Source organism: Myotis nattereri (assembly GCF_964212035.1).
Source record: "Myotis nattereri genome assembly, chromosome: 2".
Taxonomy (NCBI): Eukaryota; Metazoa; Chordata; class Mammalia; order Chiroptera; family Vespertilionidae; genus Myotis; species Myotis nattereri.
The window spans coordinates 170,361,071-170,388,536 of record NC_138076.1 but is presented as its reverse complement, the minus strand read 5'-3'; the positions used below and the strand labels follow the sequence as shown (position 1 = coordinate 170,388,536).

At 41.1% G+C, this 27,466-nt stretch overlaps 1 protein-coding gene across 2 annotated transcripts in view; it reads right to left on the bottom strand.

Annotated features, from left to right (window-relative positions):
- The window catches only part of NELL2 (neural EGFL like 2), a 327,688-nt gene extending 308,044 nt beyond the window's left edge, over window positions 1-19,644 (bottom strand). The window contains exons 1-3 of one of the 2 annotated variants that reach the window (XM_081083919.1): window positions 19,468-19,644; window positions 18,669-18,754; window positions 18,102-18,230 (exon numbers count right to left, since the gene is read on the bottom strand). In XM_081083919.1, coding sequence (XP_080940045.1) covers window positions 18,102-18,230; window positions 18,669-18,723 — 184 coding nt within the window. In that variant the 5' untranslated portion in view covers window positions 18,724-18,754; window positions 19,468-19,644. Of the gene's footprint in view, window positions 1-18,101; window positions 18,231-18,668; window positions 18,755-19,146; window positions 19,324-19,467 lie in introns of those variants that run through there. The other variant, XM_081083918.1, reaches the window with a different exon arrangement.
- Between the last annotated feature and the right edge of the window lie 7,822 nt (window positions 19,645-27,466).

Below are 27,466 nucleotides of genomic sequence, written 5' to 3'. Positions count from 1 at the left end.
AATATGGTAAAGGCAACCCAGATTTGATTTAGAAATAAATACTAGGTCTAATTATTTCTGACCCTTGAATTTTAAGTTAAAGGAATTTGGTAAAGTCATTTCTATGAGTTTTCTTGCAGAATAATAATAAGACATTAAGGGAACTAAAAGCCTAGACAAGCCCAAGTTTGGATTCTTTGGACTTAAATTTGGATTCAACAATCCCTCCTTTACAAATTTTAAAGCATTTATTCCTTGTATTTGGGGTATGATGTTTCTTCCCCTATAGTGAAAAATCCCTGTTTTCAATTGAAAGGCAAAAACACAAAGCTTAGAGTCACAGTGCTTTTCTACGATGCTTGAATTCAATTATATATTAGGTATGCTATATAAATTCACTCTGAGCATCAGGGGATAGAAAATGTGAACAAAAGCAATAACCCTAATAATTACATTTCAACAAAACTTTTGAAAATCAGTCTCAGGAAAAAAATGAATGCTATCCTATATAATAAAAGGCTAATATGTAAATCGACCAAACGGCAGAATGACCAGTCATTATGATGCACACTGATCACCAGGGTGCAGACACCCAATACAGGAGCTGCTTCTGGTGGTCAGTGCACTCCCACAGAGAGAGCACTGCTCAGCCAGAAGCCTTGAGCCAGGCTCATGGCTGGCGAGCGCAGCAGCGGTGGCAGGAGCCTCTCCTGCCTCCATGGCAGTGCTAAGGATATCCAATTGACAGCTTAGGCCCACTCCCTGGGGAGCGGGCCTAAGCCATCAGTTGGACATCCCCCAAGGGCTCCCAGACTGCAAGAGGGTGCAGGCCAGGCTGAGGGACCCCCCACCCAGTGCACGATTTCGTGCACCGGACCTCTAGTCATAATATAAGCTTCCTCTCTGGAGTACTCATACACTTTAAATTAATCTATGTTTATAGCATACAATTCACCCTTAAACAACATAGGTTTGAACTATGGAGGTCCACTTACACACTGGTTTGTTGTTGTTTTTTTCAATAAATATACAGCCATGATGTTTTACATCCAAGTTTGGGACTTTTCAGATGTGGCGGCCTGATTGACTATACGCATTGTTCTATGCCATTTTTATATTAGGGACTTGAGCATCCAAAGACTTTGGTATCCCCAGGTGTCTTGGAACCAATCCCCTGCAAATACCAAGGGATGAGGGTCCATAGAGAGTGATGAGAGAGCCAAAAGTTATATGCAGATGTTTTTAACTATGGGGGGGGGGCACTTCCAACATTGTTTAAGGATCAAATGTAATTATCAATCTGTTTAAACATAGTAAGAATACACCAAAGTGTATCAGTAAACAACATGTCCTCCTCCAAAAAAAGTTGAGAGGCTCAAGGGAAACATCCAGGTTCAACATTCAGTTCCTAGGAGCCCTGCATCTCACTGGTAGAAAAAAGCAACCATGTTTATAAGCCTTTTTATTTTCCTTTTAACAATCTGTCAGTCTCCAGGAAAAACTCTGCTCAGTTACAAGTATATGTCAACACACACATCTCGTAGTGAGGATGTTCAGCTACCAATTACTCCTGGAAATTTGAATAAATTCTAAAAATATGTTCCACTATGAAATACTTATCTGTTTGGCACTCTATCTGGGACACTTAATGGTCCATCAGTACAGTGTGTTAGACTGCAAGAACACAGTCAGACATAGTGCTTGCCAACGGGATTTGCCACTTAAGTAGACAAGCAAAATAGATTAAACACTAAAACAGCAGTGTATAGAAGAAATAAAGTGGATCACTACCATTAAGAATGAGTATTTTCAAAAGTGATACACAATGCATAGCACAGCAGTACTAGACATTCCAAGATGCTTTGAAAAAAAACTGTTTTGAAAAGAATATTAAGATAAATGAAAAAGAAGATGCTCTGACAACAAAGGTTATAATAAAAAGAAAATTTAATTAAATGAGAAGACAATAATTTACTTTCAGTTGGAACTAGAGTTTACTTAGAAATCATTCAGTCTCATTCCCATCCCCAACCCATTGAAACATTTTCCCTGAAATAAGATCATTTTATCTCTATTTGAATATTATTAGAAACATGTCTATTGGATGGATGGATGGATGGATGGATGGATGGATGGATGGACAAACTCAGTATGGATATTCCTTAAAGCAAGCCACTTAAGCCCTAGCCAGTTTTGCTCAATGGGTAGAGCGTCAGCCTGCAGACTGAAGGGTTCCAGGTTATATTCCAGTCAAGGGCACATACCTCAGTTGGCAACTCTCACATCAATGTTTCTCTGTCTCCCCCGCTCCCTCCATTCTTTCTAAAAATCAATGGAAAACTATCCTCGAGTGAGGATTAACAAAAAATAAATAAAGCAGTGTTTCCAAAAAAATAAATAAAATAAGCCACTTAATTTTGAAAAACGTTATTTGTTGAAAATGTTTTTCTTACATTGATTTTGCCTCTTCTTACTTTCTGTATAGATCCTAGTTTTGCTGTGCAGTAAAAGTAGGAGAGCCACAAAGGTGAGTCACATAAAGAATTTTAAGTTTCTACCAGGCACATTAAAAAAGTAAAAGAAGCAGGTGATTTTAATTTTAATAATATATCTATCAGACTAAGTATATCCAAAATATTATTTCAACATATAATCAACATAAAAATATAGATATTTTACATTTTTATACTGTCTTTGGAGCCCCATATGTATTTTTTATTCTTTCATTGCATCTCAATTGTACTAGGCACATTTCAAGTATTCAGTAGCCACACATTGCTAGTAGCTGTTGGACAGCTGAGTTCTAGACAATGGTTTACAAACAGCTGGACATTAGAATCTCAAGAAAAAATTTCAAAATATAGATTCCTAGGATTCACCCCCAGAAATTCTTCTTTAGATAGTTTAGGAGGGCCAGAGAGTGTTTTTAAGAAGGCAGTTAAAAAGAAAAAGGCAGTTAATAAACCACTGACTGAAAAAAAAAATGTTTTAATAAACAAATAAACCACTGATGGCCAGGCTGACATTTGGGAATCACTGCTTTAGAACAACACAAAATAAATCTAAGTCCCCCTGTACATGACTGTCCTCTCAATATTAAAAAAAAAATAATGGTCACATCTCTGATGTCTTTTATTCTCCAGGCTAAAAATTCAAGCTCTAACAACCTTCCCTCATCTGACATGGTTTTGAAAACTTTCCACTCCCCTGTCTCTGTCCTCTGGATCCACTCCTGTTCATTTCATTTATTTGCGTTGTGAAGTGCCATAGCATAAATAATCCAAATTAATCTTTATTTGCCCTTGGAATGTTTCTCAATACTTTCATATGAATATGAGTATCAAACTCACAAAACTTTAAACTCTCACTGTGGACAAGCATTCCAGATGTCCAGGTTCTACATGCTGCTGTTTCCACGGGGGCCCACTTCATCTCGGGAGAAGAGCCCTCTTAGAATAACTCAGAGCACTGAGTTAAACAGAACTACCTTCCCCCCGTGCCTCTCAATCCTCCTACTTCTTCTCATGACTAGAGAAAAAAAGGAAGTGTTTTAATGTAAAAGAAGAGCGCTTCTGTCTTTGCTAAAGTTATATAAATATAAAACATAATAATTTCACCAAACCAAAGTCAGATTTGCCGCGAATAAATGGACTCAATTCAGTGCCACAAATATCCACTCACTGATGGCTTACTAAAGCATTCCATGTGTGCCACCATGATAGGCCAGGAGTCACAGGAATGATCAAGGCAGAGTCCCAGGCCTCAGAGTCCCGATCTAGTCAGCAAGACAAGTATATTCACGTGACAAGTATTTATGAAGTTCTATTAATGCTAGACACTTGTGTTACATATCAGTGAAGAAAACATTCCAAAAACCCTTGCCCTTAGGGGAGACAGATAACAAACAATTCAAATAATAAATAAGTGAATTTATATGCTAAATATGGATTTAGCAATAAGCATGTTAGATGATAAATATCATAGAAACTAACAGATAAGAAAAAGGGGTATCAAAAATACTTGTGGGGTGGAAGACAGTTGAAATTTACTCAGTGGTCAGAGTAGCCTTCAAGAAAAAAATTGATACACGAGTAAACACTTAAAGGAAGGAAGGAGGGAAATGCAGATAAGTGGAGGAGGAGCATTCCAGGAAGAGCAAACAGTGCAAAAGCCCGGAGGCAGGAAAGGGCCTTGTCTATTTGAGGAACAGCAAAGACACCAGTGGAGTTAAAGCAAAGTGAGCAAGAGAGAGAGGACAGATTAGACCAGAAAAAAATACTGTGGTGACAGTGCAAGTTTTCACACGGGCATAAAAAGAAGTTTTATCTTGAGTGAAATAGGCAATCACTGAATGTTTGGGACAAGGCAATAACTCGATATGTATATATATATATATATATATATATATATATATATATGAACTCGAGATATATATATATATATATATATATATATATATATATATATATATGATTTTAAAAGGGTTCTGGCAACTATGTTAGAAATAGACTCCGACTCCATGGCCCGGCCAGCATGGCTCAGTGGTTGAGCTTCGACCTATGAACCAGGAGGTCATGGTTAGATTCCTGGTCAGGGCATGTGCCCAGGTTGTGGGCTCAATTTCCAGTAGGGGACATGCAGGAGGCAGCCAACCAATGATTCTCTCTCATCATTGATGTTCCCATCTCTCTCTCCCTCTCCCTTCCTCTCTGAAATCAATAAAAAATATTTTTAAAAATATATATTCCACTATGTGGAAGCAAGAATATAAGCAGGAAGACCACACAGGAGGCTAGGGCAGTAATCCAGATGAAGGATGATGATGGCTTGGACCAGAGAAGTAGCAGCAAGAAAAATAAAAGTGGTCAGAGTTTTTATATAAAAAATAGAGGCCCGGTTAATGTAATTCATGCACTCAGCCTGGCCTGCACCCTCTCGCAGTCTGAGAGCCCTTGGGGGATGTCCCACTGGCAGTCAGACATCTTTAGTGCTGCCGCCAACTCTCCTGCCACTTGCAGCTGCGCTTGCCAGCCTTGAACCCAGCTTCTGGCTGAGCGGCCCTCCCTCTATGGGAGCACACTGACCACCAGGGGACAGCTCCTGCATTTAGTGTCTGCACCCTGGTGGTCAGTGTGCATCATAATGGCCAGTTGTTCTGCAGTTCGATCAATTTGCATATTAGCCTTTTATTATATAGGATTACCAATGATACAGTGAGGTGGTTGTTTTAATAGAGGATGCTAAGAGAGCAAAGAGAAAGTAACAATAATTCCACCAAAGGAAAGATTTGTAGTCAAAGTGTTATCTTAGCCGAGTCCTGAATGACATGGAAAAGCTCATCAGGAAAAAGAACCAGGAAGAACCAGAGAAGGTACCTGGCAGGGAGCTGGTAGTTGTCAGGAGAAATACAGAGCATGATCCTTTCCCTAGAGAACTGACAGTCTCAGAAGGAGGGAAAGACAGCAAATCACTTAAAAACCAGAGGCCCAGGTGCCACTTGCATAAAAATTAACAGAGGGACATTGGGCTGCAGAAATAAACAAAAATGTCAGCAAGACACTCAAGAAAAGGAGCCAAGAAGCAGCAGGAAATGTAGGGAAAGTGAGTCCAATTCAGAAAGGGCTCACAGGACCACCCCAACGGTTCTGTCAACATTGCACCTGCCCTTAACCGCCATGCAAGGTTCCCAGAAATCCTACCCTCCACCACCAGCTCCCACCAACAGACCACACCAGTACCTTGCCAAGAATTCCAAGATCACTCTGGCAGGTACATCAACTGTGTTGTCTGTCTCTCAAAATTCCTAACATTTCTCCCCGTAACATATACTCAAAATCTAAGGTAAATTTTAATATGCTTGAAAAGTAATGTGTTGGGCGACGACAGGGGAGCTACACTCCGAATTTCCTGTTGTTGCTTTTCTCTCTGCTCCTCCCCACTTCTGAAACTGTGATAGAAGAAGGGCAGATTATACTCCTTCCTCTCCGAATTGGCCACTCATTCTCATCCTTCCCTACCCAAATCTGAATATCCTCTTCTCCCCAAAACCAAAACATCAAAAATAGAACAGAAGATGCTTCAGGGCCAGTTTCTCCCCTGCTCCAGTTTACCCTCACCTGTCCTCCCCTTGTCACATGAAAGTTACCTTCCCTTTGCTTCTCAAAAAAAAAAATAATCCACCATTACTGCCTGGGAGCCCCTAAAAAAAATGCAAGTGGGCATGATCTGGTGCTAATTCCAAAATAAAAACAATATTTAAAATATAGTAAATGTTTAGTAAATGTTAGGTACAGTTTTATTCATGTGATCTACACATCAACCCTAAGAAGCAGTACTGTTGTTTTCTCAGCTGAAGGGGAGATCAGTAACAACATCAAGTTCACACAACTAGTGAACAAGGGAGACAAGATCTGAACCCAAGATGCCTCCTTCTGAAGTCCACACTCCTATTACTGCACATCAATATAAACTTAGAATTACCTCCATCATTTATTTCCCTTTGTCTACATCTGTAGAGAGTGACCTTTCGAACAATGGCTTACTGTCCTCATTCTAACTCTTCCCTCTGTAGGGAGAGACCCAAGGTCACCAGGGCTCCCCGTACCTTCTCCAGAATGAAGACTGTTAGCAGAGGTGCCATCAAGAACAACTCAAAGTATATCTGGCCAAGTGCCCAGATCCTGGAAGCTGGCCAAATGAGAAAGGGAAGAGTCGTGCTCCATCATTTTTCCCAGCATCTCTCTCCCTAATTCTTTTTAATTACAGTGGTCAATACTCGAGTTTCAATGAATATGAGTTTATACAGTGAAGCAAAAACTACCATTAAAAATATATCCACGAAACAAACTGTTTGCTTATAAAATGAGTTTCTACATAGACTGGCATCTATCTCTTCAAAGTAAATCTTAAACTGAATCCCAGCAAAAGAAGAACATTTTCATGAAGCCAATAAAATCATTACAAGAGAAGTGCTCAAATGAAACACAAAGACACCAACTTACGATGATCTAACACAGGTACATAAATTTTAAACATGAAAAATTAAAAATTTTATAAGAATTATGCATATCTCAAAACAATGATTTCACATGGAAGGGTTAAGACAGAGTTCTCAGGTATTTTTGCAAAAACAAACCAGAATACCCAGCACTTGATGTTACCCTATTTCTTCTTATAATTAACTCATAGTTAGATGATTACCTACATTTTGTCATCTATAGAGTAGGACATATAATTTTCATAGTTTCTAGTTTTACTCTTTAAGATAAAATCCCAAATTTTGGATTCTTTTTTACCCCTGTAATAATTTATGTAGATATCTTCCTTCTTCCATTACACTTTGGATCCCATCCTTACACACAGAAGCAGTGTAACAAATACTTGATAAATTGAAGTAAAATCAACAGGAAATATCACACCATAATGCCTTAATGTCTAATACCTAAGTTATCAGTTAGCAGGTATTAAGTTATGGGAAAATAATAATGAGAATGGGAAAGAGAATAGATGTCTGCAAGAATGAGTTCTGGGACCAGCATGAGGAGAATGAGCTGAGGTGGGGGCGGAGGGAGAGAGAAAGCCAAAGAAAGGCAGGGGTCCTTCATTTCAGCTGCTATCCAGGGTGCATCTCAGCCATGACTTACAAAGTTGTCTACTTGCCAGAGCCCGTCAATATTGCTCCAGCTCCTCCCAAATCAAGCCTAGTTGGCATCCTGCAGAGATCCCTGGCACATTTTTAAAAAGCTATATTAATTTGAGAGAGAGAGAGAGAGAGAGAGAGAGAGAGAGAGAGAGAGAGAGAGAGAGAGAGAAACATCAATTTGTTGTTCCACTTATTTATGCATTCATTGGTTGCTTCTTGTAAGTGCTCCAACCAGAGATTGAACCCACAACCTTGGAGAATTGGGACAACACTCCAACCAACTGAGCTACCCAACCAGGGCCCTGGCACTTTTGACAAGAGACTTCTAGTTATGCTTGCCTCTGTCTATAATTATGACTACCACACTCACTGGGTGCCAAACACCAAGTTCAGTGCTATCCATTCTACTTCCAAAATATTCATGCTTTCTAATTTTTCCCCTTTCACCTCACCTCTGGACTAACCTTTGGGAGGGGGGGTTATATTTTTGAAATAGGAATTCAATAAAAAGACCCAGCAGTTAATTATACTCTATTTGTTCTCAGCATGAGCTCATAGTTAAATGATGACGGGAATCCCTTAAAGACTCAGAATTTAGTATGAAGATTCTGACTTTACGTGGAAGAAGCCATTGTAAGCCACAAATGACGAGGAAAACTTTAATTCAGTAGTTCAAATTTCTAACCACTTTACAAATACACTCTCATGAATAGTTGTGGAGGACTGAAAAAAAAAAAGTTTAATTCAGTTACAAACAAATGAATGTCAATGTTTAACATATATACTTGTTACCTATTGCTGCTATAAAAAAAAATCACCACAAACTTAAATGCTAAATCAACTTAAATTTATTATCTTGCAGTACTAGAGATCAGAAGTTTAAAATTAATCTCATTAGGCTAAAATCTAGATGACTGTACGGCTACATCCCTTCTGGAGGTACTAGGGCAAAATCTATTTTCTTGCTTTTTATAGCTAGAAGCTGCCTACATGCCTTGGCTTATGGCCACCTTCCCATTTCAAAGTCAGAATGACCAATCTAGTCTTTCTCATTGTACCACATTGTATCACACTGACACTGACTCTTCTACCTCCCTCCTCCATATTTAAAGGACCCTGTAATTACATGGGCCCCATCCAGATAATCCAGGATAATCTCCATATTTTAAAGTCAGCTGATAACAAACTCAATTTTTTCTGCAACCTTCATCCCTCCCTTGCCACACAACATATTTATAGGTTCTGAGGATTCAGTATGTGGACAGTTGGAGGACCATTATTCAGCCTACCAGTCTGTCCTTTACCCCCAAAGATTCACTTCTATCCCACATGCAAAATACGTTCACTCTATCCAAGTCCCCAGAAGTCTCAACCCATTAGATATCAACTCAAAGTTTAAATCTGGTCTCTGAGTTCTTATCAATTCAAAAGGCCCAAATTTCATCATCTAAATTGGGTATAAATAAGGCTTTGGGTATAATCCTTTCTGAGGCACAATTCCTCTCTATGAAACTTAAGAAACAAGTTATCTTTCCCAAAAATAGAATGGTGGGATAGGTATAGGGTAAGTTATAGACATTACCATTCAAAAAAGGGAAAAAATAGAAGTTAGAAAAATTAGACACTAGACCCATGCAATTTTGAAAACCAGCCAGGAAAACTGCACTTGGTTTCAAAGTCCAGGAATAATCTTCTGTGATTCTTGTCTCCACCTTCTGGGCTCTTGGCTCTGCCTTCTGGATTCTCAGTTCTGCCCTCTGAGTCAATGTTATTTTTTAGTATAGGTGGCACATGCTTGCAATTGAGTACTTAAATCAGCCTGTTTCTTGCTTGTAGAATTGTTGGAATCTAACAACCTTTTTTTATTATATCCCTCAATTCCCCTTTCAGGAAGAGCCAGGAGTGTTTTGCTGATATAATATTCTCGAGAACCTTGTGGGTCTCCCATGTGTGTCATGGAGATTTACTCCACTAGAAAATTGCCATCTGTCAGAATGACTATCATCAATAAATCAACAAACAAGTGCTGATGAGGATGTGGAGAAAAGGGCACGCTCGTGCACCGTTGGAGAGAATGCAGATTGGTGCAGCCACTGTGGAAAGCAGTATGGGGTTACTTCAAAAAATGAAAGATGGAACTGCCTTATAATTCAGAAATTCCACTTCTGGGAATTTATCCAAAGAAATCCAAAACACCAATCAGAAAGAATATATGCACCCCTATGTTCATTGCAGTGTTATTTACAATAGCCAAGATTTGGAAGCAGCCCAAGTGCCCATCAGTAAATGAGTGGATAAAAAAACTGTGGTACATTTACCAAATGGAATACTACTCAGCCATAAAAAAGAAGGAAGTCTTACCCTTTGCAACAGCATGGATCTGGAGAGCATTGTGCTAAATGAAATAAACCAGAGAAAGACAAGTGCCATATGATCTCACTAATATGTGGAATCTAATCAACAAAATGAACTAACATGACTCATAGGTAGGGAACAGATGACAACTGTCAGGGGCCAGGGAGAGGGATTGAGCAAAAAAGAGAAAAAAACTCATGGACACAGACGATAGTGTGGTGACTGCCAGGGGAAGGGGGGATGTGGGGAGAGGTGGATGAGGGCACAGGGGGCATAAATGGTGATGGACAAAGACTTGACTTGGGCTGGTGAACATACCATACAGTGTACAAATGCTGTGTTGTAGAATTGTGCACTTGAAACCTGTATGCTTCTGTTAACCAGTGCCACCCAATAAATTCACTAAAAAGAAAAGAAAAGAAAAAGAGGCTCCTCTACAGACAATTTCTGGATAAATCCATCTCTATTACTGGCTTCTGCTGAGATGTTTGAGGTAATCCATGAGCCGCAGGTTCAATTTCTTAAAAGAGCCCTCTATGTGACTAAATATTTTGACCTTATTTCTGAGGTACTAGCAAAAGGATTTCCACCTACACCACTAGCTTCCTCTCTAGGGCAGGCTCTCCTGACAGTGAGTCTTCTAACTTTAGCATCTTTTCAATCTGGATAGGCTGAGAATTTCTCAAATATCAATTCTGGTTCCTTAACATTTCTTCCCCCAATTTATCTCTTTCCTCACACATTTTACTATGAGCAGAAAAAAAAAAACACCTTCAAAACTCTGCATATATATCAGTTCAGCTAAATATCTAAATTCATTGTTTACAAGTTTGCTTTCCACATACCTGCAAGACACAATTCAGCTAAGTTTTCTGCCATTATCTAACAAGGATTCCCTTCCAATAACATGTTCCTCATGTCTATCTGAGCCTTCACTGGCAGTGCCTTTAATGTTCATATTTCTACCAATAGTCTGTTCATGATCATTTAGGTAGTCTCTAAGGCAGCGGTTCTCAACCTGTGGGTCCCGACCATCAGAAAACACATATAGCATATCAGGTATTTACATCATGATTCATAACAGTAGCAAAATTAGTTATTAAGTAGCAACAAAAATAATTTTATGGTTGGGGGTCACCACAACATGAGGAACTGTATTAAAGGGTCGCGGCATTAGGAAGGTTGAGAACCACTGCTAAGGTGACTTCGTTATTTCTCTACCATACTGTTCATTTTCTTCTGAGTCTTCACCAATATCCACATTTTTCTATTAAGAATCTATTTCATAAAATATAGGCTTTTTCTATCATGTTCTAGCCTATGCCAAATGTCCAAACTCAAGCCACTTCCACATTTTTAGGTATTTCTTACAGCTGGCCCCCATTTCCATGTATCAAAATCTGTACTGGCTTCCTATTATTCCTATAACAAATCACCACAAACTTAGTGGCTTGAATCAATACACACTTATCTCACAGTTCTGGAGATCAGAAGTTTAAAGTGAATCTCACTGAGCTAAAATCAAGGTGTTCAGCAGTGCTATGTTCCTCCCGGACACTCTAAGGGGAAATCCATCTTCTTGCCTTTTCCAGATTCTCAGACTGCCCACATTCTGTGGCCTATGGCCCACTTTTATCTTCAAAGCCAGCAATGGCAGATGTGGTCATTCTCTCATTGCATCCTCTTCTATCTCCTCTTCCAGGTTTAAAGGATCTTTGTAATTACTACCCAAATATTCCTGGATAGTTTCCTTATCCTAAGGTCAGCTGGTTAGCAACCTTAATCCTATGAGCAACCTTAATTCCACACTGACATGTAACATGACATATTCTCCATTTTCCAGGATTAGGATGTGCACATATTTGAGGGACCATTATTCTGCCCACCCTAATATATCTCTGTATAATGACAATTTTTATTACTCTATATAAAGATGACCTAGCATGTAAACTGGTCCCTGATTTATTCATTTGCTTCATTTCATATCAACCCATAGGTTTCCACTACTCTTGATTTCTTCCTTTTTCTCAAATGTGCCATGCTTATTCCAGAATTTCTGCTCGTGCTATTTCATTGCCTTTGTTTCTCTTCCTCTCTGAATCTCCACAGATCCCCTTCTCCAGATTACTTTTATTTATCCTTCAGCTATCTGCTTAAATTACTCTTCTTCAAAGACTGGATCCTGTGACTCCCTACATGGAAATGTAGAGTCCCATTACACCCTTTGTTTTACTTCATATCATTTTTCTTAATGATTAAATTATCTGTGTGCTTGTTTGTGTAATGACTATCTCAAGCCACTATGAAAACAAAGTTCTCACTTCTTCATTTGTTATATGCCTAACACCTAGAATAATAGTAATTATACAACAAAATTTATTTGGATGAATGAACAGGTCTCCTTTAATAAACATAACAACATCCTATCTAATAAAAGAGAAACATGGTAATTGGCATACAACTGCTACCCTTCCCATTGGCTAATCAGCCAGATATGCAAATTAACTGTCAGCCAAGATGGCGGCTGGCAGCCAGGCAGCTTGAAACTAACATGAGGCTTGCTTGCTTCAGTGACGGAGGACTCCAACGTTCCCTGCCTACTGCTGCAGGCCTCTGAGCTGCAACTCTAAGCAACTATGTAACAAACATAGAAGCTAAACAAAACCCCAGAAACCTGCCGGGCTTCAGCCAGTAGGATCGCAACATTGTAAGCAAAGGCCAGAAACCTACTTTCAGCAGCGGAGGCCTAAGAGCTGGAGCCAAGCCTCAAAGCTAAAGCTGGCCCAGAATAAAAAAAAAGAAAAAAAAGAAAAAAAGGAGCGGTTGGGAGCTTCAGTCACCCCCAGCCTGAAAACAGCCCTCAGCTCCTCACCAGACTGGCCAGGCACCCCAGTGGAGACCCCCACCCTGATCCAGGACACCCTTCAGGGCAAACCAGCTGGCACCCACCCATGCACCAGGCCTCTACCCTATATAGTAAAAGGGTATTATGCCTCCTGGCACCGGGATCAGCATGACAGGGGGCAGCACCCAAACCCCCTGATCACCCTGCGGCTCTGTGTGTGACAGGGGGCGGGGCCACAACCTCCCTATCCACCCTGCTCTGTTCCTGACAGGGGAAGGCGCCCCAACCCCCTGATCAACCCTGCTCTGTGCCTGATAGGGGGGAGCTCCCCAACCCCCTCCCCCACGGGCCCTGCTCTGTGTGTGATGGGGTAGAACCATAACCTCCCCATCAGCCCTGCCCTGAGTATGACAGTGGCGGCACCCCAACCCCCTGATCGGCCCTGCTCTGTGGGTGATAGAGGGCAGCGCCCCAACCCCCTGATGGGCCCTGCTCTGTGCATGACAGGGGGCTGCGCCCTAACCCCCTGATTGGCCCTGCTCTGTGCATGACAGGGGGTGGCGCCGCAACCTCCCCATCACCCTGCCTTGAGTGTGACAGGGGATGGTGCCCCAACCCCCCAATCGGCCCTACCCTGAGCGTGACTGAGGGTGGAATCACAACCTCCCAATCTGCCCTGCTCTGTGCATGACAGGGGGCGGCGCCCCAACTCCCCAATTGGCCCTGCTCTGAGCCCGACCAGGGGCTGCACCTAGGGATTGGGCCTGCCCTCTGCCACCCGGGAGCAGGCCTAAGCCAGCAGGTTGTTATCTCCCGAGGGGTCCCAGACTGCGAGAGGGCACAGGCCGGGCTGAGGGACCCCCTTCCCCCCCGAGTGCACAAATTTTTGTGCACTGGGCCTCTAGTCAATTTTATAATTGAGAATAAAAACTCAGAGAAATTAAGTAATTTCACCATAGTAAAACAGGAAATGAGATTCCATTTGGGTCAGTCTGGTTTCTGAGTCTGTCTCTTAGTTATTGTGTTATTTTATTATATTGGGGACAATAGTATTATCCCTAAATCCATATAGGCTCACTAACCATCATACTGAAGACAAATATTGTCACTCACTTTCCTTAATGCAGTTACCTTTGTCAATGGCCCAACACCAAATGCCCAATTTCACTCTTGTTTTCATATATTGGCATAAGAGTTGACTTGTGAACATATTTTCCTTTGAATGCATATATAATAAAGTATAACTATCAAGTAATAGTAGATTCATATTGCACAACAATTTACAAAAATTATTTATAGTTTCAAAAAGTACTGATTTACAGTCCTATCCAGTGTGGAATAGTGGTGAGAGCAGTGATGGCGAACCTATGACATGCGTGTCAGAGGTGACATGCAAACTCATTTTTTTAGTTGATTTTTCTTTGTTAAATGGCATTTAAATATATAACATAAACATCAAAAGTATAAGTCTTTGTTTTACTATGGTTGCAAATATCAAAAAATTTCTATATGTGACATGGCACCAGAGTTAAGTTAGGGTTTTTCTTTTTCTTTTTTTAAAAATATATTTTATTGATTTTTTACAGAGAGGAAGGGAGAGGAATAGAGAGTTAGAAACATTGATGAGAGAGAAATATTAATCAGCTGCCTCCTGCACATCCCCCACTGGGGATGTGCCTGCAACCAAGGTACATGCCCTTGACCGGAATCAAACCTGGGACCTTTAAGTCCACAGGCCAACGCTCTATCCACTGAGCCAAACCGGTTAGGGCAAGTTAGGGTTTTTCAAAATGCTGACACGCTGAGCTCAAAAGGTTCGCCATCACTGGGTTAGAGCATTGGCCCATGCCCCTAAGGGTCACAGGTTCAATCCCTGGCCCTGGTGGGGGAGCGTGCGGAAGGCAGCCAATCGATGTGTCTCTCTCACATCAATATTTCCCTCTCTCTTCTCTCTCCCTCTCTCTCTCTCCCCATCCCTCCTTTCATTCCACTCTTTCTAAAAATAAATGGAAACAATATCCTCAGGTGAGAATTAACAGAAAACAAACAAAAAGTACTAAATTGCAGGAATCTTAAAAATTGCTAAAGAGAATAATGAGGTAGGCAGAAGAAGAAGCAATATTTAATGAGCAAAAATCACTGGGAAACTATACATTGAAATTATTTTAAAGCTAAGAACAAAAGAAAACAGTTACACCACTGCAGGAAAAATTTGATGGCTCAAAATCTGTTTCACCTATTTAAAACATATCTGATAACTCAAAGTAACTTATCTGATAGATTTATTTGAAATCTGAGGACATCTCACAGGTTTTGTAATTTGTTACTATTCTTGCTATGCCATTTTACACACAATACAAAAAGATCTGCAGCACTCGCAATTGACTATAAATTGAATCCGTAAAATCTTCAGAGTCTGAAAGCTTTTGTCTCTCTAAAATCCACAGAATCCCAGTGAAGCAGTAGGAGGGAGTCAGAACTGATTTCTTAAAAATAGTTTCCACATTTTAATAACAGGGGGGAAAAAATCTTCCCAAAGTAACTAGGGAGTAAGGCCAAAGGTCTACCTGCTGTCTATTTCAGAATCTAAATCTCAGAATAAAAGAAATCAGTAGAATATAATCAGTACATCAGGAATACATGCCTACTGAGAACATGGCAGGCAGCAAATACTTGCTGATTGATTGGCTATTTGAAATAAAGTTCATCATTTGGCAGGAAATGAAATTTTACCTCTTCAAATCTCATACACAGTATTTGTTAGGCATTTACTCTAAATCAGAGATTTTCAAATGGTGTGCCACAGAGCACACTGGTGTGCCACAAAAATTTTTAAACTATACCTAACTTTTTAGTCTGGGGCACTCACCTCTTTTCCCTTAGACTGTCAAATTAAAAAAAAAAAATTAAAGATAACAGCCAACACAGCAATAGCCATCTGGTGTGAATGAATCAAAACTGTACCTACTCTCTTTATCAGGTCAGCAAAGAATATATTTTTGGTGTAGTGCAGAATTTTAGTAATTAGTGTATGTGTGCCATGAAATGAAAAAGGTTGGAAATTGCTGTTCTAAATATTGGACTTGGTACCAACAAGGAAAAAAAAATAGCCACTTCATCAATGTGCACGGTATATAGTTCCTATGAACAATTAAAAGAACATATATTTCATGAGATTTATGTATTTGCAGTATAATGCCAAACTTGAAGAGCTAGCAATCTAAATAAAAATGAATAGTAAACATTCCTTTAAAAAATGAATCATGATTAATTAAAAATAAATAAATAAATGAATCATGAAAAGACATTGATCTCTTGAAACTATTTCTTAGAAATTGTCTAATTGTTTAGCATGAGGACATAAAATGCCCAGTCCTGGAGGTTTGTATTTGCGACAGCTCAGACACTCTTCAGAAGAAAGTATGAAGAACACTAATATAATTTAAAGCAGTGGTTCTCAAACTTCTGGCCCTTTAAATACAGTTCCTCATGTTGTGACCCAACCATAAAATTATTTTCGTTGCTACTTCATAACTGTAATGTTGCTACTGTCGTGAATCATAATGTAAATATCTGATATGCAGGATGGTCTTAGGCGACCCCTGTGAAAGGGTCGTTCGACCGCCAAAGGGGTCACGACCCACAGGTTGAGAACCGCTGATAAATTTTAAAGGACCTTTGAACAATTTAAGGTACTTAAACACCCCTTTTTAATAGGAGCTTTACCTTCTGTAAAGCTCCCCAGTTACACAAATAAGCAGTCCTGAAATAACTTTCTATTGTGTTCACAAGAATTTAAAAGCAGTCATAAAAAAAAGAAAGGAAAAGGAAAAGAAGCTTAACCCTAATGACACCTCTATTTTACTCTGAATTTTTCTAACAGTCTGGCTTTAGTTCCTTTATTAGATTTAGTCATTATTTTTAAATGATATAACATACCTCCAATCCAAAAACAGACCTTTAAGTAATAAAAATAAATAAGTAAAATATAATTTTATTATATTTGTCACAGAAACATTTAGTGCGCACACCCTAATGAAAAAAAATTACATTTTTATTTCTTGTACAAGTAAACTTGTTTTAAATAAATGCAACACATGTCAATTTCCTCCTCCTTCGACTATAAGCTTTGGTGTTATTGTCCATGGTGACACTTACTGGCTGTATCAGGCAATAGCACCACCACGGAAACACGGGGTTTTTTTAAGCCTATTTCTTGGTGGCAGATTTGCTGAGGTGGTTTTATTTTACATATCTAACTCCTTAGTAATTATGAGTTACACTTCTTTTGAAGTCATAGCACCAAAATCACAAAAGAAAAAATCTAGGTGGGGTGAGGAAGGGAGAAGACACTTTAGTCAGCCCACCAGATATGTTACACCAAACTCCATTTCTCCTTTGCCTTCATCTCTCCTTCACCATCTGAAACTAATCTTTCTGAATGTGGTTAGCCACCTTTTAGAAACTCTTATTACAGCATCTTTCCACAAATCCAGCAATGGTCTAAAGCTTTAGTAAATTAAAGTCCGAGGCTTGATGCATTGGAATTTGCTTCTGACTATACAACACAATTAAATAGAGTTTAAATGTAGACACTTGTGCCAATGCCTCGTAACTTCAAAAAAAAGTTTTAAAATCCTAAGTATACAAGTAATGGTGATGCCAGTATACTTTTGAATTAGCACACATTTGAAATATTTTCCAAGTAATTGTTAAGAAATAGTATTCCCTGTCTCTTGTCATTGATGAAGAAGGAAAAATCATGATCTTCCAATGAGGAATCTTGTCCCAGATATATTGTTTGTGATGCACAATAGATAAAGCTACTGGGAGGTATTCATGTTTCCAGAAAGCTACCCACATGAAGAAATTCCTCCCAACCAGGCACCATTGTACCTGAAACTTTCAGAGAGCAGTGTCTTAACTACGATTAAGCTATCCTCCTTCCTCCCTAAATCAATTTTACCCAAATGAGGCATTTGTGTTATAATTCATTGTTCCCCAGACTCTAAAATCTACCATCTGCCATTGGAGTTTCTGTACAGTAATTAAGGCACTATCCATTAGAACTGGCAAGAGTACAAAGTAAGGGGAGGGGGGGAGAGGCGAAAAAAAAACCAAGCCATTTAACAAGAGATGGAAGGTGTGTGCATTTCACACTGACCCCTCCACATCTCAGCTCAGATCCTATCGCCCAGGAGGCGGCACAGAGGAGTGGTGAGGCCACCCCTGGGCTTATCTGAACTAAACCTGCACAAGGATTCAGCAAGCTCTTCATACCTTGAAAGAGAAAGGCTTTCGTCCCATTATGCAGCCCGGGGACCTGGCGCACTCCGGTCGTGGACTCCCCAAGTTCTAACTCTGTTAAGACGTCAATCTGTAGGGAAGGGTCCACACCAAGCCCCCAAACTGGTGGCAGTGGGAGTGGGAGGAGGAAAGAAAGAGAAAGCTCCATCAAAATGCATGCCTCTTCCTCCAGGGCAGCAAAGAACCGCGTCTGGGCAACAACATTGGGAACTGGGGAGAGGCGGCTCCCTCCTGGCCGCGCGGAGAGCCTTACCTGAGACCAGCAGCCACGCTTTAAATACCGGAGCACCCCGTCCCATTTCCCTGACCTACTTCAAACCCCTCTGGGTGCAAAGTTCCCCTGGGGCCCTCAGACCCTGGACTAGGGGTGTGACCTGCCCTTCCGTCTCCAAGACAAGCACAGAGAAAACCCAAATCCAAAGCCGCCCCCTCTGCCGGGCTTCCCACTCCAGACCTACTTGGGGCGGAGGAAAAGCCAGGCGTCTCTCCCCAGTCAACTGGGGCCAACCCTTCCCCCCGCCCAGCGCTGGGGCCACTCACCTGCTCCGAGACCCAGGATCACACAGAAGGTTCTCAGTAAGACCCGAGACTCCATGGCGTGGATCTGCTCAGTCCATCGTCCCCCTCTTAATAAAAATAAAAAATAAAAATTGAAGCGGTCCTTGGAATCAAGCGGGAAAATAGCGTTTGTCTCTCCTGCCGCTGCCTCGGATTTACAGATTAGTAGGATTAGTACGGCTTGGTTGCCTAAAACAGAAAAGGGAGGACCCCCTGGCACGTGAAGAACTTGGACCCTCCAAGCTCACACCGCTCCCACACGCAGCGCCCAGGCAGCGGGCCGGCTGGGAGGGGGCCCAGAGGAGGGGGAGACTTGCCCGGAGGCTGCTTTGCGGGAAATTAGCTCCTGAGCCGGAATAAAGGCAGCAGAAGGCACGCACACCCGGAGGGAGGGAGGCGGCCCCCCGAAAAGCCTAGGATGGGGCAACCCCGCACCCGCCCGTCTTCCCAGCGCCCAAACCTGTTGTAAAGACAGAGACAATGGAGAGAGCACAGAAGCCGCTCGGCGGAGAGACAGCTCCTCTGGGGAGGGCGGGGCGGGACCTCGGAGGCGGGGAGAGGAGGAGGAGGGAGGGACCGCCGAGGGCGAGGCCCGGCGCTGTGCGTTCCTCTCCCGCACCCGGCTCCTAGGTCTCCAAGACCCATCTAGCCAGCCCCAGAGTGGCTGCAGCTCCCACCCTCTTCCCTTACTCCCCGGCTGACCTGGGCAAAGCCAGCCTCCTCTCAGGATGGAAAGATCTACATGCAAGGTGCTAAGTTAATGGGTGGTCTTTCCTCTTACCCCTTGATTTCAGGCGCGTGTCTTGAAAGACAGAGAGAATGGACCAACAGCCACAGCAGGCAAGACTAGGAGGAGACACGCTCGCCCGCCCTTTTGGCAAAGGAAAGAAAAGCCCACGAAGGATCTTGCGCGGGGCACCCGAGCAGCCTGGGGCGCTGCAGAGAGGACTCCCTCTGTGGGGCGTGCAGAGGAGGGCTGCCAATGCACGCTAGAGGAAGACCGGCGGAGACCAGCGGCAAGCCTAGGTAGCCCTGGGAGCCCTGGAGGGGAGGATCCATGCCAGGGGCGGGGCGCTGGAGAGCTTCCCAGGTGCGGAGAGAGCCAGGAAGAACTTAGCCAGGAACTGCTGGACAGCTCCGGGACCTCGCGCGCCCCCTCGCCAAGCAGCAGGGAGACCAGGGCTCTGGTTCTCCAGGACAAGCACCTGGCAGGAGGCTAGGGCAGCAGGGCCAGTGTATCTGCCCACCAGAAAAGGAATAAATAATATATGATAGATAGATAGATAGATAGATAGATAGATAGATAGATAGATAGATAGATAGATAATAGACACAGACATAGACAGAAAAATATGGATGGACTAGAGAAAGAGAGAAACCTGAACGTGGGAAAGAGAGAAAAGCCCCCCCCCCACTGTTGATCATATTCATGAATGCTCTCTACTCATCCTTTCACCATACATGCCAGAACCATAACAGTGAGATCATTTAAGATCTAATTCTCAGCAGGCAAAAGTATATTCAAGGTCGATGGCATATAATACTTTCAACATGGCCCTAAAATTTTGAGGTGAATTTGAATAATGATATTCAACTCCCATATTGAAAATGTTACATTTCAAAGCAATTATAATGTTAGTCTATACACGTTCAACTGAGTTTCTTAACTTTCCATCCGTACAGGTAGATTCTGAGTTCTCCAACAGGATCCTACATAGTTGGTTACCAGAATACCTCCTGGTTAGCGTCTGAGGCTCCTGCAGAGCAAAGTGTACTATAGTATACTGTAATGAGATGAGTGGGACATTTTTGGCTTTGCCCTTGGAATTTTTAGGGGGGAAAAAACAGGATCTAGAAGCTTTTCCAAGTTAATTTTTAATTATCTCTCCATATCAACTGTTCCATTTAATTCTATTTCTAATTTTGTGAACTTTGAGAAATATTTCAATACTTGCATATTAAAGTATTGTTGTATGAATCTTCCTACATTTGCAAAGCTATACAAAATAAAATTAATATAATTGAATTGAATTAATTCAAAGAACAATATTCATCAGGGAATTAAAGATCTTTAGCATTACATCTAAAATATTGAATTGCAATAAGTATCTATAAAAGTTCCATAAAATACATTTTAAATAATCCCATTACCTAAAACTCTATTGGAAGATAAAATGAGATAGAAAAGTACATATACAGATACATGCATATTTACATGTAAAAGTTCTTCTAACCTACTTTCATGCTACCAAATCATAGAATCTGGGGTACCCTCAATCTCTCTGACTCTCACATATGACCAGCTGAAATCTGGTGGTTTGTAAGCTTGTCATTAGTACCCCCCCCCACACACACACACACTTTTGCTCCCTCTAGAAGAGTGGTATTTTGTACACAAAATTATTCAGCTTAACCTGCTACTATAATAATATGATACTAGTGGCCCAGTGAACAGATTCATGCACATTGAGAGGAAATGAATTAGAAGAAATATTTTAATATCACTATTCACCCTTTCTCTATAATAGAAGTGTCAACCAAATTCGTGATCGACAATGACAGATTGAAACACACGCATGTGATTGGTGCAAACGAGAGCTTTATATGCAGGGGTCCTCAAACTTTTTAAATAGGGGGCCAGTTCACTGTCCCTCAGACCGTTGGAGGGCCGGACTATAGTTTAAAAAAAAACTATGAACAAATTCCTATGCACACTGCACATATCTTATTTTGAAGTAAAAAAAAAACAAAACGGGAACAAATACAATATTTGTATTTGTATGTGGCCCATGGGCTGTAGTTTGAGGACCCCTGTTTATATGTATCATGCATGCATAAGTCAACTTAGCCTTTTATAGATATAGAATAAACTTGCTTGATTAGACCTGCTTTCTGATGTAAAACTTTTCCAGCCCAGTGAAGCACCCCAACTTCTCTTTCAGGTAATTGTCAGCAACACAGCAGTAAATAGCAACACAAAGCAGATTATTATTGTAGATCACGCAGGGAGAACAAAGGGTAAAATATTTAACTGCAGCAGTGTTTGACTATATTCTGCGCATGAGAAAACCTGAAGTCATTTTCAAGGTCCATCATTTCTTACTTCTTTTCAGTCAGGTCAAGTTTCTAAACTTTCTAAATCTCTGTTTTCTGGCTAATGAAAAGAAAATAGGATTCCACCGAGTCTCCTATCTACCTAGTCCAAGACTTCTGTGAGCATCAAATGAGATGAAGCACCGGAAAACGCTACACAGACATTTGGTTAATGTGTGAAATGTTTCCACCTGACTATAAAGCAAGTCGTGTTCTTGGGCTGAAGAAACTGCAAGGAGGCTAGTCGTTGCTAGGGAGAGGAAGCCGGGTATTGCTACATGAAGGCATTATCTGGCAGCCACAGCCACCATTTCCACATTTGGGCCACATTTTGTGCCATGGGGTCTTGGCAGTGTTGGCTGCCATTTGGTGGGCTGTCACTTCGAGTGGTGGCAGGGCCTGTGTCCCCCTTGGGGAAAGCTGAATGTTGCTTTGTCGGTGCCATTTCTCTGTAAATGCCAAGTGCACATCATGGCAATTCCTGCATTGAGCATCTGCCCCCTGATGGTCAGTGCGTTTCATAGCAACCAGTCAGACAGTGGGAGGGACACTTAGCATATTAGCCTTTTAGATATATAGATATGGAAACCATTAAAATATGAGTACATAGAGAGTTGTTTCTATAAAAGTAAAATGCAAAGCTTTGGAAAACCATACTATAGGTTAATCATTGTATTAGTTAGGGCAGAGGTTCTTCACCTGGGAGGGGTTTTCAACCTTAGAGTTATTGATATTTTTAACTTGGGTAGTTCTTTATTAGGACTGTCCTGTGCCATGTAGGTTGATTAATGGCACCCCTGGTCTCTACCCACTAAATGCCAGTATTTTTAGTATTTCATTTTATCTATACATCTTTTAACTATATCTTTTTATAAAACTTTTAAACTAGTGTTCTAAGACTGACAGCTGTCAGAGGGGAGAGGGGTTAGGAGCGGGATGAAAAAAGGTAAAGAGATTATATATAACACACACAACAGTGTGGTGATAGCCAGAGGGAAATGGGGCTGGGGGTAGGTGGAGGTGGGCAAAGGGGAGTGGGAAATGAGGATAGAAAAAAACTTTGCTTGGGGCAAGGGGCACATGATATTGTGTGCAGATGATGTTTTATTGAGTTTTACATTGGAAACCCATATGGATTTGTGAGCCAGTGTCACCCAAAATAATGCAATAAAAATAAACTAAATTTAGATTTCTGTAGCTACAAATATATAATAAAAATAGTGTTCTAGGGAAAACAATAAATTACTTAACTTTTCACCATCTACTGGGATCCCATATATATTACCACCGCTTCAATTGAAATACAAAAACTTTACAACCATATTGGTACCTTTATCACATCCCTTCATGTTGTGATTGTCTTATGTGTAAAATCAACATACACTCGAAGTTCCTTTAGACAATGTGAAAATTTTTGCTTGCAATCATCATGGTGGGAATAATAATGCCTTCCTCCTCTTTCCTGACACCCCCCCCCCAAAAAAAATACATGTCCATGTCCTAATCCCTACAATTTGTGAATGTTATTTTAAGTGGCAAGAGAGATTTAAGGTTGCAAATGGAATTAAGACTGCTAGTGAGGTGACCTTAAAATAGAGAGATTATCCTGGATTCCCTGGGTGTGTCCAGTCTAGTCACAGAGGTTATCAAATGTGAAAGACGGAGGCAGAGAGAAGTTGAGAGTAGTTTAATAAGAGAAGAATTTGTCCCGCTACGAAGATAGAGGAATATAGGAAGGCTAAGAGCCAAGGTATAGGAGCAGCACGTAGAAGCTAAAAATTACAAGGAAAAGGATTCTTCCCTGCAGCCTCCCGAAGAAACACAACCTTGCCAATACCGTGATTTTAGCCCAGTGAGATCCATTTTAGACTCCTAAACTATAAGATAATAAATTTTTACAAAACTATAAGATAATAAATTTTTGTTGTCTTAATCCACTAAATTTGTGGTGGTTTGCTTAATATTCACATGAAAATAATATAATTACTAACCACATAATAAAGAGGTCATTGAAAATGGTAGACTCTATGATCCTGACCAGCTCCCCTTCTACCATAAATACATATCAAAGCTAAATAAAATGTTCAAGAATTTTTTATTCATATATGAGTTTTGAATTTAAAAAAATAAAGAAAATCCTCACGTGCTAAGGGGATAAAGAGCTAATTGGAGATTGGTGAAGAAAGGAGTGGCTGATGCAATGATTAGGAGAGGGTAGGACATAGGGTTTCAGACTCAGTAGGGACACTAAGACAATAGGGTAGGATTCTAATGTCCACACAAGAACTAGAAACAATGAATTATGGCCAAAGCCAGAAGATGTGAAAATGTTACTGATTCTTCTAATAAAAAGGGGAATCTTTGAAGAATTATACTATCCAAATTAAGAAACTTTAAAAGTTTTGCACATTGGCCTAAGAAGTGACAAAAATGCTTGCCAGCTACATGTGACCATAGGTGGGAAACACCTATAATAAATGTTGAATCCCAAGCCTTGCTACTTGCCACTTGCAGATACAAGATCCAAAATTATACTCCTCACTGGTATAGTGAAATTCTAAAATCAGAAAGTAGCATAAAATTCCCAGAATCTCCTGAAGAAGAAAATATAAAAGTCCTATTCAGGGACCATCCACAATCTCTGGAATAAAAGAAATTTTCTGATGAGAATAAGAATACAATAAAATAATATATATATATATATATATATATATATATATATATATATATATATATATGCCTAAGCAACCGAATAACTGAATGACCAGTCGACCAGTTGCTATGACATGCACTGACCACCAGGGGGCAGATGCTCAATGCAGGAGCTTCCCCCTGGTGGTCAGTGTGCTCCCACAGCAGGAGTGCCAATCAGCTGACCAAACCATCCCAGTGACCCTCCAACCTGGCAGCCACTCACTCCCTCAGTAGCCCTGTAGTTCCAATCTCTGAAGAATGGGCCAGGCACCTGTGGACCAACACCACTGGCATGATCCTGACAGTGCTCCACAAGGAAGAACCAATATAAAAGTTACTGCCAGGTGGCTCCCAACAATGGGTTCAAACATCAGCAGGAAGGATCCGGATCCCAGGCCCCGACAAGGGTGCCCCACCTTCTACCTGGAGGGCTGATGGCATCCCTGCCCCACCTCCATCCCCTTCTGGACCAGTGCCAGATGCAGGGCTCACGGCTGGCAAGTGTCGCTGAGGAGGCGTGAGCCTCTCCAGATCAGGACTGACTCAGGGCGAGGTGGCAGCAGGCGCAGTGGGCCAGGATAAGCGGAAGCAAGCAGCAGGCAGGAGCAGCAGGCTGCATTGGACTGCTGGTTTTGGCCCAACCCCCACAGGCCATGCCGAGGGACCCCACCCATGCACGAATTTGTGCACCAAGCCTCTAGTAATAATAAATTGCACTAAAATAAAATAACGTGAAAGACAGGAACACACAGAGAAAATGAGAATTGGTATGAATTCTCATGAACTCAGAATCATAATTTTATTACTCAGTAAATGTGGTTAAAAGTATAAAATATATTTAAATAATCAGAGTTATTTTAGAGGATGGAAAATAACAGTATTGTTGAGAAAAGATTAAGCAGATTGCAAAAGAAAGCAAATAGAACTTCTAAAAATAAAAATATATTGAAAAACAATATTGATAAAACCTATTGCTATAATAAGCAGAAGATAAAATGGAACTAAAATTAGTGAACAAAAATATGTGAGAAAAAATAAATCTGAGAATATTATGGAAAATTTGGCAAAAATAATAAAAAAAAGAAAACATGAAAAAATATGAATATTAGAATTAGAAGACCTAACACACAACTACTTATAGATATGGAATAAAAGACTAGAGAAAATGGAAGCATACAGTATTATAGGAAATATTTAAACAACTAAGACCTAAAAGCTTTCAAAAATTAAACAATGACATGATTTTCTAATTCTTACTAAGATAGAATAAGCATATTCCACCCTCTTCCTCCCACTGAATACTATTAAACCTGACAGATGAATGGACTTCTTAAAATTAAATAGTAGCAGACAAAGAGAGAAAGAAGACTAGAGTTTGAAGGATCACTATATTAGCAGTGAGTACTTCTACGAAATAGACCATGACCCAATGGTATGTTTTACTGAGTTTAGAGAGAAAGGAAGGGGGAGAGAGAAAAACATCCATGTGAGAAACATCGGTCAGTTGCTTCCCATACACCCCCCAACTGGAGAATGAGCCTGCAACCTAGGTATATGCCCTGATCAGGAATCTAACTGGCAACCTTTTGGTGCACAGGATGATGCTCCAACCAACTGAGCAACACTTGTCAGGGCTCCATGTCCTTTTTAAAAAAATGTGTTTTTATTGATTTCCTAAAGGAAGGGAGATTATCTATATCAATGATGAGAGAGTATCATTGATTGGCTGTCTCTTGCAAACCCCTTACCAGGGATCAAACCTGTACCTCAGACATGTGCCCTGACTGGGAATCAAACCATGACCCCCTGGTTCATGGGTCAACACTTAATCACTGAGCCACACTGGTCAAGTTCCATGTCCTTTCTTATGATATTGAAGTTCTCACTAAGTTCATCTACTCTACTCCTAAGATCATAGAGCATCCTTCCAACCTATATTTTGAACTCTGCATCTAATAATTGGTTTGTCTCATTTTGTTTAGTTTCTTCCTGGAGTTTTGTTCTGTTCTTTGGGACACATTTATTTGTCTCCTCATTTTGACTGCCCCCCTGCATTTGTTCTATGAATTAGGTAGAGCTGCTACATCTCCCAGGCTTGGTAGAGTGGCCTAATGTAGTAGGTGTTCTGTAGGGTCCTTTGGCACAGCCTGACCAATCACCTGAGCTGGGCACTTCTGGTGCACCCCCTGCATGAGCTGTGTACACACTCCTGTTGTACTTGAGTCTTGATTGCTGTTGGCAATTCAATGGGAGGGATTTACTCCCAGGCTTATTGGCTGTAAGGACCAGCTGCAAGCACCATGGAGAATCAGCTGGGCAGGGGCTGACCCCACAGAGCTGGACTTACTTTAACAAGGCTCTGGTGCTGCTGAGTTCAACCTTGAGTGTGTCCCTTATGGAGGAGGTAGGATAGTGCTTCCACATGGTCTGATGCTTTCCACTGGGTGTGCTGGCTCTGGGGCCTCCCAAAAGGTGGAAGCCAAGATCAACATCCCCTGTACCCTGCCCAAGGTCACCCAGCATGAGCTACAAAGGAATCTGCAGATGGCTGCTACTTGTGCTAGGCCTATTGATGCCCAGGTGAGGACAAGCTGCAAACCAAGGCAGGTTGCTGCTTGTGCCAGGCCTGGGGCCCCTTAGTTAGAGGTATGGGGCATGCCAAGGCCATATGCTGCTTGTTTGAGAGATTTTAGGAAAGGTCAAATCATGAATCAAGACAGGCTGTTTGTATGGAAAAGCCACTGAAAACAGTCTGGGTTGGAACTGTAAGTTGGTGAGGTAGGGTCTCAGGGAATCATCAGAGCAGGGAGAACAGTGTTAGCGAGATTGATGGAGACTCAGATATGATGTTTGATTGCCAGATCTGTGGGGCAAGGGCCCAGAAAAGGAACAATGGCTTCTTTCATCACTTCTCTCTTGGAGAAAGCTACTCCTCCAGCTCTTGGCCTCATGCCAGACTACTCAGTTTCTTTCTGTATGTCTCTGGTAAGTGG